Source organism: Gallus gallus, chromosome Z (assembly GCF_016699485.2).
Source record: "Gallus gallus isolate bGalGal1 chromosome Z, bGalGal1.mat.broiler.GRCg7b, whole genome shotgun sequence".
NCBI lineage: Eukaryota > Metazoa > Chordata > Aves > Galliformes > Phasianidae > Gallus > Gallus gallus.
The window spans coordinates 20,015,134-20,032,685 of NC_052572.1; the positions used below are offsets into that span (position 1 = coordinate 20,015,134).

Sequence of the window (17,552 nt, forward strand, 5' to 3'; positions counted from 1 at the left end):
CATGAAAGCAGTGTTGTTATTTCTTTATTTGGTTTTCTATGCTATGATGAAAAGAAAAGCTATCTAAAAACTTTATTTATATAAATATTTATTATTTATTTAAGTTTAAAAGCTGGGGAAGTCCTCCTATAATTTTTACATAATTAAGGAGACAATACGGTTCTGTTTTGTCTTTTTTTTTCAATAATAAGCTAAATGAAAATCACTGTAATGAGTTATAATAGCTTAACTCACTTGTAAGTTGCTGTACCACTAATTCAGCATATACATTTGTTATATCTAATCTGTTTTTTCCTTATCTAAATATAGCAGTAACATACAGACCAATTCAAAAATTTCAATGGATGCATTGCCTTTCTCACCTATAATATTGAAACCTTTTCAGGCATTTGCATGTGAGCTTCAGTCTTTCTGTTTACCTGAGCTCTGTCCATTCTATAAAATTCTACTGATGAGTTTTTTTGTTCGTTTGTTTATTTTTTAAATTATTTGTTAAAGCCAACTCGCCATTGTGTCTGTTCTGTTCTATATCATGATAGTACTAGACTGAATCCTTTTTTTTCAGTTCTGTTATATGCTGTTTCACAGTTGCTGTGCTTTCTTGGACTGGTATCCCATGGTTTCCAGTATGGGTTTTAGAAGAAGTTGTTCAAACTTCTTATATAAGGAGTAATTTATTAGCAGATGTTTGAACTCTGAGTGGACAGGAGTGATGATCAGGTTATAAGAGTGGTAGCTTGCACTGTTGTACATAGTTGCTGCTATAACTTTTATAGTAATTTATTAATATTTGCTTCTGTACCATATTTTTCTCACTAGAACTCTCCAGCAAGTTGCAGATATTTGTTTAGCCTCATACCCTTATAAGCAAGAGAGAAAACATTATGCCTGTTTTTTCCAAATGAGAAATATTTTAAAGCAGAAAATGATTATGTTTTGAAGTACTTGCTAAGTTTGACTAGCTCAGTATGAAGTTATACCTGCTATGCATGTGACCTGTGGAAGCTTTTATACAGTTTGGGCTATGCTGTTTTCATCTGACCTGTAAAGAAAGTCAGTGGCAGAGTCAGGATCATAGCTATTGCTTTTAACTGAGAAGAGTTAACGCGTCACCATCCAGACTTCTGCTGGTAGAGGCTCTGGGTCATTCAGGCTTCTATAGCTGGTAGTCAGATATGGTTATTAGTCGGAAGGCTTAACAGCAAGACTGAATTTGTTGTTGTTGGATACAGTATATGTTGAAGTTCTGGATGAGATTCAGGAAATTCTTTGCATTCCTAGGTTTGTTTTAGGTTTCTACCTCTCTACTGGACTTGCAGAGGGGTAAAAATTGTAACACTTCTTGAATCAAAACTTTTATGGTAAACTTTAATGATATCTTAGAGAACAACAAATTACTGTGACGTGTATTATCTGATTTTTTTCCAATCGCATTTTTATTATGTGTTTTTCTTAGTATGGGTTGAATAAATACAAACCTCTTTGTTCTTTCAGGAGTGCATTAGAGCCTTAGGCCGAAATAAACCTCATACTCCGTTCAGAGCAAGTAAACTTACTCAGGTGCTAAGAGATTCATTCATTGGAGAAAACTCCCGTACCTGTATGGTAAGTTTGTTTAGTTAACTGTATGTATGAACAATTTCATAGAGAAAAGCTATTAATACAGGATATTGTGTTTAGAACTGGTCATTTGCTGCTGGCAATCTGTTGCATTTAAACTTATAAGCCTAAGAAATCAAGAAAATGTACTATTATATTTGGAGGAACTCTTTCAGCAGCGATATTTCAGGTAACTCGTTCCCTCCTCTTATTGCTTGCTCTACTTTTCTAGCTAGGACCTAGCTGGAGTGCTGTTCTGACTGGAGTGGTGGTGTTGTTGTTGTTAGTGGTTTTTTTAACAATGTCTTAATTGTTTAAGAGTATTGTTTGTTGGATCAGAATGTTGAGAAGGTAATGTAAGCCTGAAGTACTCTGATGAGTTATGGTCTTTAAATGATAAAAGTAAATTTAGAGTTGGTATCACAGGCATCAGAGTACGCTCTAGGCTGTTGGAGGTGGGGATAGTTCAGCTGTATGGGATGAGTAGTTGTGTATTTTGTGTGTATTTGCATTGGACTGAAAAACAGAATTCTGCCGGGGAGTGGAAAGGACAGATGAAGGCATTAACTTTCAGTTGTTTTATTTGTGCCTCCATAACATTCTACCCTGATGGAAATGCAAGCTCTCTGCAATGAACAGTGGCTATTAGGCTTGTTTGTGATGGCCACTTTTCAGATTCCTTGGAATCAGTCTAGAGGCCACAGAAGTCTGCAGACCATAGCATGAAAACCACAGTGTTAGTGCAGTCTTGTTTTCTCTTTAGCTTTTTGTTACAGTTCTAGTCTGAAAATGGTGATAGAATAGCATTTTTTATTAATTTTTTACTCTCCTTCAGTTTTCTAATGAAAATTTGGGTTTATTTTCCTTCCGCTGATGCATGACTTCACAAATCCTATTCAGAATCAGAAAACAAAAGCAAAACAATGCATTGCTAGCTAATGTATACACAATACTAAAGAAGATTTGGAAAGTTAGGCTGTTGGGAACTACTCTCTGTACAAAGAAGGATTGACAGTTACGGATATTTCATGAAGTTCTCACCAACACCCTTAACGTTCCTAGAAGTGCTTACAAGATGTCTCTGTTCTGCTGTAGACTTTTTATTTATTATGCTTTTGTTAAAGGTGCCATAACTTTTTTTTCCTGTTTAAATGCACAACAATCAATAACCATCAAAAATAATCCATGATCTAAGGGTTTTTAACACCTGATATACCCGATACAGATCATAGTCCTTTATTTTATGCTCAGTATATTCTGCACTAAGGAAGAGACTCCCCCATGAAAGTGAGTGGAAATATGAGTGAATTGTTTTTATCATTAAGTCAGCATAAATATTTTGTCTTAAATGTTATTAATTGCCACAGTTACACTGTAGGATATTGTATTACTGTCTGAAATTCATAACGTAGCTATAAAGAATGGTCCTTTTAGCCAGTTTTGCATCCTGGATGTGCTGCAGTCATCGCTGAAGATTCAGGCCCCTCAGTCCTCTAGGTTGCGAGTAGGAACTTGGGTACTTCAGTGTCCCAAAATGGACATTGATTCCTCTTTGATGGCTTATAAGCAGTGTAGATTCAAGGTAGGAAGAACAGTGTTTCCTGGTCTTAAAGATATTCCTGTCTATATATAGTGCAGCCTTTTCCATCCTCCTTGTCTGGAATTTTGAATGAGGAAGTGAGTGGTGGAGGGGTCAGAGCCATCCAGTCCTTCCTAGACTAGGCTTGTTGGGGCATAAGAACATGTGATTTAGTGAACGTTTCTATTCAACAGAGTAAGTCTTTCACCCTGAAAGTTGTATCAGCATTTGCAGTAGTACTTGCCTATAACAACTGTTCGTTATGTGCTTGAAGAGTTTGAGCAGTCTCCTGGCACTGCAGTAGTTGCCCTGTGTGGTATGTCAGCAGCAGGATAAAACAGAAAACCAGGATTACCTATTCTTCACCAGTTTTAGTCTCACAATGCTGTGCTGCCAGCAAAAAATTTGGTGTGTAGGATCATAGAGGTGTTTATCCTTTATAGCTATCCTTTTAAGTGCCTTTATAGCTATCCTGAAAGGAGCAGAAATGAAAAAAATGGAGTGTAGAGAGAAGCTAGGACAAGTAGTGATGCCACTGTTGTCTGATTGTTATTTTTGCTGAGTGCTGAAAAGAAGTTGAGATGTTCTGGGTATTTTATTTAACCAGAAAAGGAAAATCTTAGAGGTTCCACATCTGTGTGATAAGTTAAAGTTATATAAAGGCTGCCAGATGAGGGAAATTGAAGTTTACATGGATTCTTAATATGTCAGGTTACAGTTACACAAAAGCTGACCTGATGGTTTAACTTCATGTGTCTGTTCTTGAGATGTCAATTGTATTAAGGCAGCTATATATTTGTTTGCTCTAGTAAGAGTACCTTGCATGAAACTGGGGACTTTAGGGAGAAAACAAAAGTTAATTTGAATTCATCCACTCTTTCATCTGTGCAAAACAACCTATTAACATTTGCCATGTTTTCTGCAGATTGCTACAATTTCTCCAGGGATGGCATCATGTGAAAACACTCTGAATACTTTGAGATACGCAAATAGGTATGGAAGATGTTACTACTAGCAGATATATGGCTATTGAATACTGAAGTTTGGAATACTGTTGTTCCATGATGTAGAATTGTCTTAGCTCCTTGAATATTTTGGAGTGTTTGCATTTGATAATAAGATGAAAAACAAAATAATGTTTTAGGCTCACATTTAATTCAATTAGTCACTTTTTGCAACCATAACAGAAGAACCAGTAGAAACTGCATTTAAGCAATTTTCCAGAGATAAGTATAGTGTGGAATGCAAGGAGTGTTGAAGATGTTGCTATTTTTGCCCCTTTTATGACATCTCCTCTTGCTTTAGGGGTTTGCTGTCAGAGATACATTTCTATACTATGCTTTTTCATCCCCTTGTAATTTTGAGATGTTACCAGCCTATTTGATCTATCTGTCAGCAAGATTATTCATTTAAAAATTCCACTTTTGCTTGTCCTTATTTTGTACTTCTGAACTGTAGGCAAATAATCTGAAATACATAGGGAAAGAGCTGGTTAATCCAACAGTGATTATGTCATCAGTGTAGGGAAATTATCACCTCCAGAGACTGTCAGCACCTCTGGAATTGGTGCTACTGCTCTCTGAAAACATTAGCTTCTCTTCAGTAATTTTAGAAGGAGCCTTTCCCAGCTGCCGTTCTCTTTATTTACTTATATCTTCTCTGTGTTGCATTTGGATCTGCTACAGTTTTCCAGCAAGACCCAGAGGTTGCAAAGAACAAAGGAGGCGAGCTACATATGGGCTATTAGAAATCTTGTTCATTTTTTCAGAATAGGCTACCACCTAGTGGCCTGGAATTAACTTTTCTTGCCTGAATGAAAAGATAAGAGCAGAGCCATGTCTGTGTCTTCTTGTGCAACCCTGGCTGGCCACTAATGAGCAAAAAGAGTGCTGGAGAAGCTTACCACTGACTCCTCATGTAATCTGAGTTAGTGCCTGGAGCAAGGGAATTAGTAGCAAATCTGTGTGGCTCAAATTCATGTTTGATTTCATTCCTTGTGAAGTCTCTTGCAGTAATGTAAAGGGAGGAGTTCCATGTTCATCGAGACTCATTGGATTTTCCTGTCCCATGTAACATATTGAACTGATTATTGTTGAACTGATACCAGAGGGAAAAAAAAAACACTGCGAAAACATTTAAACACCGATTTCTTGTATGTAAAGTAATTGCAGTGAAACATTTTCTTCCTTTTGGTGTCACATTTGTATGTTGATAGAGGGTAAATGCTTACTACTGTAAATTTGCCTCATGTTTTCTGCTTTTTTAAGCTTTTTTTCTTCTTGCAATGTACCGTTTTCATAATACAAATAATTTGTAAGTGCTGAACACCAGTGAGTGTGCAGTGAAAGACAGTGGGTAGGACAGAAAGTGTTGTAGCTGTACTGGTTTGGTACTTTACTTTAAATGAAGCAATTTGATAGAATCTTGAATGTAGAGCAAATTTTATTAACAGCACAGACTGAAATCCAGGATTACTCTTTTGAAAACACTGCATTTGTAGTCTCCTGCAGATTAGCAAAATTGTTTTATTTAAAACTTATTTTTTATGATGTTAAGCTATTAAAGAAGAATATTAAACAAAGAGTTGTTATTTTAACTGTGTTTACAAGAACATTTTCTCTTAATTTGCTGCTGTATTTTGCTGCTGCAGAGTAAAGGAATTTGGAATTAGTCCTTCGGACATTCCCTTCTCACAGGGTAGTGGCAGTCGCTCTGATCTCTCTCCTTCCTATGAGTATGACGACTTTTCTCCTTCAATCACCAGGTCTACTTCATTCTATACATGGAATCTTTATTTTTAAGTTTTCGTTTTGGCTATGTAATTTTACAGACCAAATTTTCATTAGTACCCTTGCCTTGAGTCACATATACTTTTCATTTTTATTTTGGTTGGCAGGTGATGGTTCTGCATGATCTGCAATCATCTTCCCAGTATTCTGTTCATCCTCCTTAAACATCCACCCTTTTTATCCAGGCTTGCTATTTTCCTTCATACATTTAAAAAAATAATAAAATGGTGATGTCACCTTTGTATATTTAGTGGACCAAATCTAATAAGTCTTTTTATAGAATAATCAGTGTATTTTTGAAGTTATTTTAATCAGAGGATATAGTCATTCTCTGGGATACTTGGTTGCAAATTACTGTTTTATTCAGAATTTTGGTGGATTTGCTTATAACAGCTCGTGAGTATTGAAAGATTAATTTTTTAAAGCATATTTATATGCACAGAAAAAGAAACATGTCAGGCTTTGAGTATTGAATGAACTTTCCTATCATATGTTATTGTTAAGGAGTTGATGTTGAGAGTTTGAAGATTCATGCCCTCTTAGTATTTTGATGAAGAGTAATATTCCAATGAAAAAATGACTTTTGCTGAAAGCTGAACTTTAATCTCCACATAACTGAAACTGAATGATCCTTTTTTTTTTTTTTTTTGGTAGTAATACATTTATGGCACATTAAATTTGTGAAGGTGACATCGTCATCCATATTAAATGAATTAAATTGCATATAAACCTCTAGAACTTTATTTTTAGTGGTGATGGCTACTTTGCATGTAAAGTTACTAATTTGAAAATGAAATATTTTCTAATCGTAGGGTGAAAGAGCTAACCATTGATCCAAGTGCTGCAGGGGATATCCGTCCCATTATACACCATACTCCCAGTCAGATTGATGACTTGGACACACAGTGGGGTGTGGGGAGCTCTCCTCAGAGAGATGATCTTAAACTGCTTTGTGAACAAAATGTAAGTGGTTTGTAGCATTACATGGAAAGAGAAGATCATAAATAAAATCCAAGTACAAATCCAGAGTAATATGTATTTGTAGCCTGTTAGCAATTAAGTAACTATAGCATACATCTTCATCTTCTCGCTTTATAGTTCATACCCATACAGAACTTAAAAAAAAAAGTTTTCTGGAAGGCTGAGTGAAGGGAGAATGCTTTACTTTTCTTTACCTTCCTTGATGATTAGAACTTTGAATGTCTTACCAGTGCCTGCTCTAGATTCTGACAGTTATTTAGTGTGCATTTTTTCCATCTCATATTTGGCAGTTAACTGTATCCTGGGAAACGAATCCATTTTATTTAAAACACTTGTGGTTTTGAGCATTATTTTTCAGGCATGCAGCACCCATTTTAAGATAGTATGCTTTTCTTTGCATTTGGGAATCATCATTCCTGTTCTAAAGAACTTGATTTTCATGGTGAGAAACCCCAATCTCCTGTCTATGGGAAAGCTGTACCATGTTCCCAAAATGTCTTCCTGGGCTGAACGAGCAGAGAGCTGTCTTCTGAAGGACATTTTTCTCTCACTGCTGATTTTCAGCTCTTGTCTGGGTTCCTTAAATGTTCAACAGAGATTAAAACTTGATCTGTAAAAATACTGCTTAACGATAGAAAAGAAAAATCAGTGTTTCTCAGGCACTTGGTCTGCAATCTTTGGCATATTTCTCTCATTTTATTAACTGTCTCTAGAACATGCTCAGTGCTTTCTGAAATCCACCACTGAACTGACAGATATTGTTTCATATCATACTTTTTTCACTGTTCACGTGGAATTCAGTTAAGCTTTGCAGTGTATCTTTATAAAGACTTCAAAGGGATGGTATAAGAGACCATGCTGTCTTGCTAAAAAATTAATTGCAACCTACCTAGCTCTTTTGCCTTTGATTGTTAGCTACTACTGGCTGCAGAAGTCCTTCCTACCCTAGTTTATAAATCTATGCTCTGCATTCTTCTAATGTATTAACTGCTATATACCTTATAGATTTTTCTCTTCATGTTTATTCCTTTTTTCTCTACCTAAGAATGAACTTAATTTCAGTTACCTGAAATATATTGAATTTGAATTTGTTATCCTTTTTTTCTCTCTTTCTTTCTTCCTTTCTTTCTTTCTTTTTTTTAATTATTCCCTGTCTATTGTGGTATCCATGGCAAAGGCCTTGATAGAAAATGTGGTTTTCATTAGGTATTGAAACCTACTATAAATTACCATTTTTCCCACTATTTTAACTTGCTCTTCTAATGTGTTCTCCAGTTTTCACAAGGATAAGTGACTGGAAACGTTTAATGAATATGAATTAAATTTAAATCAGTTGACATTTCGTTTTTTGTTACCCTCTCCCCTCATTTTTAGAGAATTTTATGTGAAAAGTATAAAATTCTGTCTTCGACAAGCTCTGCTTTTTGCATATTTCTTTTCATTCTGCATGATGTGATGGAACATATTCAGTGTATTTTCTGTAGCCACATTTCTTTCCAGGCTAATGATTTTAATTGTTTTTAGGAAGAGGAAGTTTCTCCACAGTTGTTTACTTTCCATGAAGCTGTGTCACAAATGGTGGAAATGGAAGAGCAAGTAGTAGAAGACCACAGGACTGTCTTCCAGGTAAAGCACAAAGCTCTGTTTCATTTTATTCTAATCTAAGAATTTGGGTTTTACCACTCAAAGAGCATATCCTGTGTATAATGCAAGATATAATCTAGTCATTACTCTGCAGCCAGGGATTTTGTAATTTTTGTATTACACGAAGCCCATTGTAGTGAGCAAGTAGGACGGTCTACTTAGGAATGTGTCTGAGAAGCAAAATTTTAATACATTTCCTGGGACGAAAAAGAAGCATATGTTTCTGTTGTCCCAGGAAATGTAATAAAATTTTGCTTCTCAGACACATTCCTAAGTGGACTATATAACACTATAACATAGTCACCACCATTAGCTACAGATTTTTGCCAGCAACGTACAAGAGCCTGCATGCTGCGGTTGTCTGCATTTGGCATCTGCATGGCTGCCTGAAACTTGGCTTTGCAACATTGCTGTCACCACTGCTCGTCTCCAGCAACATTCAGCAAGCATCAGTGAATGCCAGTGAATGCCATTTTTTCCATATTCAGGGGAATTCAGTGGCACACACATCTGCTTTATCCACACTTCAATCCTGCCCATGGTGTGGGGGGGTAGGAACTGGGTGATTCTTAAGGTCTCCTCCAGTGTAAGACGTTTTATGATGCTATGATGATGTCATTCTGCCAGACTGCCCCTCAAGCTGCCAACAAATATTGGTAGAAGATTCAGCCTCAACTGTCGTACCACTAACATCCACCCCTGACATCATGGGCCAACATAATAAAATAGGAGGTGTTACTTTTGGAGCAGCCCTCATAGAATGCTCCCTTCAAGTATCCTTCTGTTGATATCTTCCTCTAAGATGCTGAGATCCAGAAGAGACCAGTATTTTTCTAACTGCCTGTTTGCTTCCTGTTTACAAATACATAGAAGTTTTCACTTGCACATAGTCAGAGTCATTAGAAGGAATACTCCAACACAGTGATCATAAAGCCTTTTACAGTCAGAAAATGAATTGTAATAGTAAATATGAATTGCTGTTTTTCAGCGAGAAGTGTGAGTTCCTTCTGTTCTTAACCTAAGAATCTTAGTGCAGGCTGTCCATTTGGCATGTCTGCTGCAGAATAACAAGACATTAAACCTGTAGGAAACACACACCTCCTCAATGTAGGCATCAGATTTAATGGAACATTGATGTGTGTGCATGTAATACATTAGGATGGTAAACATTTCATACATTCAGTTTGGAAATGCTAGCCCTGAAGTAAAACATGCAAAAGTGTGAAAGTCATACTGCATATGCCATAGCTATACCCTAATGCTTGGAGAGACAAGCTGTGTTAGTTTAAGATGTTACTGCCTCTGTGTGTCCATCTGGTCTTCTGTCGGAGATTACTTCTAATCACAGCAGTCACTAGAAAGAAATGTGTTCAAGCCTTAGCTCTCACATTTACAGCCTCGCTTGATGGTTTATGACATGGGTGAAAGTGTACAGCACCAATATGAGATCTCTGGGTTGTACCAAGAAGAGGTTGTCTGTTACCAGCTATCTTTGGGAAGCTGATCATTCTGGGATACAAAATAACCTGTCATGATTAAAAAAAAAAAAAAAAAGTCATCAATGGAATGAATTGTGCTCTAGATGTGTCAGTTTTCCTTAGATTCTTGGATGTATATGTTTACATTAGGTGATATGAATCCTATGTCAGTGTGAGTGCCATTTGTCCTTAAAACATACATGGTGTTTAGACTATGCTTTTGATATTACTTCAGCTGCTGAGCACAGAGGGAAATGCTTAATTTTAGTATTTCAGTCCCAGCATGCCTAGAACTGTCAGCTGCTTTCTTTTTTAAATCTAAGCATTTTTAATGAGATAGGTTTGCATGGTTCTGTAAACTTCAAGCTCCTGGTTGCAGTCTTTGCTGCAAGACTTTTTAAGCTACTCTTTTTTATTGGAATGCAAAAGTGCATTCCATTTTCAGTACTCGTGTCTGTGCGAGGAGTTACCATATGCAATATAGAGCTTGAAATAGCTCTTCTCTTTTACAGCTTCTGTCAAATTTGGTTTTGAGTATGGATATAATTGTCTTAGCTCCTTGACTGTAGCAGTGAAAGTCCAAGAGGGACTAGCAAGTGACATAGGCAAGCTAGTAACAGCATGCAAAAGGAGGCTAGTAACTTTTTTGCCTCAGTGTTTTCTGATCAACTGCTTGTCATGCAGCCCTCAAATGTTTAGTTTAGTAAAGGGGACTGGGGAGGCAATGTCCCTCCCACTGTAAGTGTAGATCAAGTTTGTGACCACCTGAGGAGCCTGAATATCCACAAGTCTATGGGTGCCAATGAGATGCATCCCAGAGTCCTGAGTGAATTAGCTGATGTAGTCACCAAGCCACTCCTGATGATTTTTGAGAAGTTGTGGCAATCAGGTGAAGTCTGTGGTGACCAGAAAAAAGGCAACATAACACTCATTTTTAAGAAGACTAAAAAGGATGACCCGGGGAACTACCAATCTGTCAGTCTCACCTCTGTGCATCATGGAGTAGATCCTCCTGGAAGCTATGCTAAGACACATGGCAGACAGTGAGGTGACAGGGGAGAACTACCATGGCTTCACCAAGGGCAGGTCCTGCTTGACCAACCTAGTGGCTGTTTATGATGATATCACTGCATTAATGGACAAGGGAAGAGCCACTGATACAATCTGTCTTAACTTTGACATGGTATCCCACAGCATCCTCTCTCAAATTGGAAAGATATGGATTTGAGGGTGGACTGTTCTATGGACAAAGAACTGGCTGCAGGATTGAGTCAACAGCCCCATGTCTGGTTCGAGATCAGTGACAAGTGGTGTACCCCAGGGGTCAGTGATGGGACCGATACTTTTTAATATCTTAATTAATGACATTGATGGTGGGGTTGAGTGCACCCTCAGCAAGCTGGCTGATGACACAGAGCTGGCAGGCAACACACCAGAGGGATGGGTTGCTATCCAGAGTGACCTAGACAGGTTTGAGCAGTGGGCCCAGGTGAACGTTATGAGGTTCAGCAAAGCCAAGTGCAAGGTCTTGCATCTGCTTTGAAGCAACCTCCACTACTAAGATAAGCTGGAGGATGAAAGGATAGAGCACAGCCCTGCCAGAAAAGACCTGGGGTTACTGGTGGACAGCAAGCTGTACACAAGCCAGCAATGTGTCCTCACAGCACAGAATGCCAACCGGATTGTGAGCTGCATCCAAAGAAGCATGGCCAGCACTGCCTCTCTGCTCTGCACTCATGAGGCCTCATCTGGAGTATTGCATCCAGATGTGGAGTCCTCATTACAGGAGAGACATGGACCTGTTGGAGCACATCCAGAAGAGGACAAAAAATAATTAGAGGGATGGAACACCTCTCCTACAAGGAGAGTCTGAGAGAGCTGGGACTGTAAAGGCTGGAGAAGAGAAGGCTCTGAGCTGATCTGATTGCAGCCTTTCAGTGTCTGAAGGGGAGCTACAGGAAAGAAGGGGACAGACTCTTTAGCAGAGTGTGGTGGTAGAACATGGGGAAATGGTTTCAAAAGGATAGATACCCTTAAAGAGGGTAGATTTAGGTTGGATATAAGGAAAAAATCTGCACAGTGAGGGTGGTGAGACACTGGGACAGGTTGCCTAGAAATGTAGTGGATGCCCTGTCCCTGGAGGGGACACCTTTCAAGGTGAGGTTGGACTGGGCCCTGGGCAACGTGATCTAGCTGTGGATGGCTCTGTTCATTGCAGGGGATTTGGACTAGATGACACGGTTGATGATACAGCCATTGGAATTAAGAAATTGCATGCAGAGCACACAGTTTTTCTGAACTAAAAATATGGATTCATTTTAAAATTGAAATCTGTTAGAATGAGATAAGTAAGCAGTGAGAAATACAGTCATCTTGAGTATAAGTAGTAATTCATCTCTTTGTCTTACAACCTGTACCTTTGCTAATATTTTTTTGCTTGTTTTGTTATCTTGGTTGTTTTTTAATAACTGTTATCTAGGAATCTATTAGATGGCTGGAAGATGAAAAAGCACTTCTTGAGATGACAGAAGAAGTAGACTATGATGTGGATTCTTATGCTACCCAACTTGAAGCAATTCTGGATCAAAAGATTGATATTCTGACTGAACTTAGAGGTAGATTGCTTTTAATCACTTTTGTGTTTATTAGCAATGTGTAGTGTGGGCTTAAATTTGGGGATATTTTTCCTCTTACACTGTCATGTAATGGAGAAGAAATGGTTGTTCTGCTGCCTAGGAAAAAGTTCACATCTGTATTCCATTCATTCTAGTTTGAAAGAAAAGTCTCTGCTACACCTCCAGAAAGTATGAACTTGTTTCTGCAACTTCCATTTCCTTTTCCTTTATTCCAAAATGTTAAGGGGAAGAAAAAGAAAATGCAAAGGAAATGTAAAAAAAAAAAAAAAAAAGAAAAAAATAGTTTCAGGATCTGTGTTGGGCAAAGGCATATCAGTACGCATTCTCTCTTTGTTGGGCACAGGCATATCGGTACTCATTCTCTCTTTTTTATTATAGATAAAGTGAAATCTTTCCGAGCAGCTCTGCAAGAGGAGGAACAGGCCAGTAAACAAATCAACCCAAAAAGACCACGTGCCGTTTGAAAGGGGCCTTTGCTGCTAAAGGAACCCACGAACCCGTACTGCTGTAGCACACATTTGTTACAAAACCCAGTGGCCCTAAAAACTCAACTACTTGAAAGTGTAAAAACGTTAGAAATGTCTGTGGAAATGTCCTGTTTCTTATTCGCCTGAGTGACATTTTCGATTTTGTGTGAAATGCTCCTATGATGTCTACAAAATGCTTCTAGACCAGACAGCACAACCATGCAGGGTTTAGATCTGTGAAGCACTTTGTTTAAAATATTTCATTTATTCAAATTGTGAATTTTATGTTTGGAAATATTTGCCATGTTTTTAACAATGAAGTAAAACTGTGGCTATTAAAAAATCACAGTGTTTCCATATAACTATGTTCAGGTTTGTTACAGAGATCAGCTGTGCAGTTTTAAATTGTGTTTGCTTGCATGCTCACCTCACTAGTGGTTGTACATAACTTCTCTTCTGCAGATAGCTGTGCTTACCACTTCCTGTTCTGTGCCTTGATGAAGGCTACTTAACCCTAAACATCCTCCTTCTGAAGCACAGCCTTAAGCAACATTCCTAATTTTGTCAATATAAATTACTTTTAGCGTATGTACATTTTTAATGTCTTTTGAAACTTTTATTTTGGTGAGTAGTTCATTCATTTCACAGAATGTGCCATATCATTTGAACAGGAACTGCAAGAGCTGTTAGAGTGGACAAACAGCTGGACATTCCATCCTCCTTGTAAAAATATGGATTCTAGATTTATTTGAAAACCATAAAGAATGATTATATAACACTTTTCTCAGTTAAAAAAAAAAAAGAAAAAAAGAAAAAAATATAAATTAGTTGATGTATAATAAAGGGTAATGTCTAAGTACTGAGGAGAGTTGTATCTTAGGATAATGCAGATATGCAGCATGTGGTATGGTGTGATAATGCTGTCAGAATAAAGGTACAATCTGACCTCTGTGTATGGCTAGGATAACTGTCAAAGTTTGGGGATCTAGCTAACTACATTTTGGGGATCTAGCTAAATATACTGGCCTTTCACATACTGTTAAATTGGCTTTTGATGCATGACAGACTTACATGTACATTAACTGTAGTTTGTAGGTAGTTTGAGTAGCTCTGTTGCTTTAAAAGTAGTAGCTAATACCTATTTTTCCCTTTGTATGCAGTGCCAGCAGCTGAAAAGTGGTGTGAAATCGCATCATTTAAGGATTTGCACAATACCTCTACCTAGTGCTAACAGGAATTCCTTAAGTAACTAAATTCTCACAAATGGCGCCATGTGTATCAGCACTTCTTAGTTGGTGGCACTCAAGTTACTTTTGTGTATCCAAAAGAGATTGACCTTTCGTGTAAGAACTTCTCATCAAATGAAGAGTCGTAGACCTCTCTAGGAGTTCTCCCTGTTTCCAGGAGTTTCTATCAGCAGACTTCTCCTGGGAACTGCTGAAACGTTACTTTTGGAATACAAGCCTGTTTGCTTGTGTAAGGCCTAGAGGGAAGTAAAGGGAAGGCAATGAAAAGAGAGTTAAATGAGCCAGGAATTCTTGTAGTGTTTAATGTTTGTATCTCCCATAGGAAGGTAGGCTATGGGAAGCTCTTGTCGCATCATGGTTAAAAGAATCAAAAAATCCTCATGTGTGTAAACATGAAAGCTGAAAAAAAAAACCAATGTAGATTTTACATAATGTGTTTAATAAATTAAGCTATTAAATGAACTACAAATGAGAATTCTATCAAAGTTCTGTTCTGTTTTGGGGAGGGTGGCACTTTGTAAACACGTGAGTTGCTGCACTTTTGAAACGGCCTCTGATTTTTTGAATAGATTTTAAATTCTAGACAGTAACATTCCGTGCAAATTTGTGGAATGGGAAGACGATCACAACTTTCATCTTGCAGGAGGCCTTAAAGACACATCACACATTTTTTGAGAATTTAGTTAAGAACATCATTCATCACAGTTAAAAGAATAGTGGAAAAAAATAAGGCAGGTAGCTTTTGCTAACAGGTGTCAGTACAGGTTATTGCAGGTATGTCCAACCTGTGGCCCAGCCCCTGCCCAGTGCTGCCATGGCAGCAGCTCTGCCCTGCCATGTGGCCCCATCTCCCACAGCAACCAAACAGTGGTGTGCAGTCAGCACTGCCTGGGCTGAAACAGAAACCGGGGCTGGGGGTGCAGTGCAGTGCCAACTAAAGTTACAGAAAGTAATGTGCATTTTGGAACGCTGGCTGAATGCAATCCTGTCAACAGCAAAAAAAAAAAAGCAGCCACACTTTCTGTTTTGAGACGAGTTGGAGAATAGGTTTCAAGACTGTTGAAAAAAAATCCATGTCTTGTGACTCCATGTTCAACACATTACGTGCAAATTTTCAAATGGAACGTATGGAGTTGCAATCAGATGTTCAACTCAAAAATCTGACCGTCTTTTTACCAGACTTCTATAAGCCTCATCTTAGCAGAGATAAATATCCCTTGCTTCACAGTCATGTCTCATTCATGTTGACATTTTTTAGCAGTACTTAGATTTGTGAATAACTATTCTCAAGGTCAAAGCATGGGAAGAGTAAATTTACATCACAAAACACTGACAAATGCCTTGAGAGCTCACTAAGAATTGCAGCCACTGCCAACGAATTAGGGTGATATGTTCGTTTCACAAAAACAGGGTCACATATCTCACTACTTTTATGTTGTTATTGCTCACTTTATGTTTTGGTAAGAAATATCCTAAAATACTTTGTTATTGATGTACAGGTACATATATTTTATACGTGGCCCAAGACGATTCCTGTTCACTCAGTGTGGACCAGGCAACCCAAAAAGTTAAGACACCCTTCGGTTATTTTCTAACACCAAAGAGTTTCCTTGAGTTTCTCTAGAGATTTCTTACTTTTAACTTCTAAAAAAACATCTGAAGATTGTGACATGGAACCACAGAATGACTTGGGTTGGAAGGGACCTTAAGGATCACTCAGTTCCACCCCTACTGCTGCATGCAGACACCACCCGTCTGATCAGGTTGCCCAGGGCCCTGTCTAGCATGGCCTTCAATGCCTCCAGGGATGGGGCATCCACAGCTTCTCTGAGCAGCTGTTCCACTGTCTCACTGTCCTCTGAGTAAAGAATTTCTTTGTAACATCGAACCTACACCTTTTTTGTTTAAATCCACTCACCCTTAACTATCACCATCTGCCTGAGTAAAAAGTCTCTTCTGTTTATAAGCTCCTCTCAAGTACAGGAAGGCTGTGATTATGTCTCCCCCCAGCCTTCTCTCCTCCAGGCTGAACAAGCCTAGCTTCCCCAGCTTGTCTTTGTAGGAGCAGTGCTGCAGCCCTCTGAGCTTTGTGGCCCTCCTCTGGAGGCACTCCAGCAGATCTACATCCTTGTATGTGGGGCCCCAGGCCTGTCTGTATGCAGTGGTGTGGGAGTATGCAGTGGTGTGGGACTAAGTCAGAGGTCTTAGAGAATTCCAAGCAGCTGATATAATTTCTTCCTCCTCTGCTTGATTTTAATCCCAGGGAACAGAGAGCTCCCACACTTTCAGAAAGTTGTCCTTAAACAGCTGCCAGCTCTGCTCCATTCCTATGCTCCTAATCACAGTTTCCCAGGGGATCGCATCCACTAACTCCTCAAAAAGCTGTAAGTAAGTTCACACTCCTGAGTTCAGGGTCCTGACTGCTCTTTGCCAGGCCCCTATTCCTCAAGATTACAATGCCAGGACATGGTTGGCTACAGCCCAGACTGTCTCCAAACTTAACCTTTTCAATCATCTCCTTTGAGTTACTGAGCACCAGGTCCACTAACACTTCACCTCTGGTCAGGACATCCTCTGTGAGGCAGCTGCTTCCCTACTGTTTCTCTGTACAAACCTAGAGGCAAGGCCAGGCTGTACATTGTAGTGGGTACCAAAGAGGACATGCAGAAAAGAGGCAATTAAATTCCACCCACTTTCACTAATCCTTCTGAAATTGCATCTACTGCCTATTAAGAGACTGACTGTGTGACAGACCCTGCTGTACTTACTGGATCTACACCAAAACTGAAGCAGTAGGAACGAATATTAGCAACTGATGTGACACAGCGGTGAATGATGTAAGCCACTGCTGTGATGGGTGGGCACTCCTTGACTAGGACAATCATATTGTTTCCTGTGCTGTAAAGCAACAATTATAAGAAGCACAATGCACTGAAGAAACATTCGTACCTTCTGTGTTGTCTGTGCACATTGCTGCTGCTACACAACCATAATTCATAAATAGGTTCTACAAGCTACAAGTTAGAAAACAAGTAATTCAGTTTTCTGAAACACTCCTTTCTGCATATGCATGTTCCTGAATCACTGATTTTTAGAACTTTGTAAAATGAAGGTGAATTTTGGAGCACTTTT

At 38.5% G+C, this 17,552-nt stretch overlaps 1 protein-coding gene across 5 annotated transcripts in view; it reads left to right on the top strand.

Moving 5' to 3' along the window:
* KIF2A (kinesin heavy chain member 2A) overlaps nt 1-14,892 on the top strand; it is a 57,105-nt gene extending 42,213 nt beyond the window's left edge. For 3 of the 5 annotated variants that reach the window (XM_015277308.4, NM_001039312.3, XM_046905336.1), the window contains exons 15-20: nt 1,495-1,605; nt 4,104-4,171; nt 6,780-6,930; nt 8,473-8,574; nt 12,550-12,685; nt 13,085-14,892. In XM_015277308.4, the coding sequence (XP_015132794.1) occupies nt 1,495-1,605; nt 4,104-4,171; nt 6,780-6,930; nt 8,473-8,574; nt 12,550-12,685; nt 13,085-13,170 (654 nt within the window). In that variant the 3' untranslated portion in view covers nt 13,171-14,892. Of the gene's footprint in view, nt 1-1,494; nt 1,606-4,103; nt 4,172-5,828; nt 5,943-6,779; nt 6,931-8,472; nt 8,575-12,549; nt 12,686-13,084 lie in introns of all 5 variants that reach the window. The other 2 variants (XM_015277306.4, XM_015277307.4) reach the window with 1 other exon arrangement.
* The last annotated feature ends 2,660 nt before the right edge of the window (nt 14,893-17,552 follow it).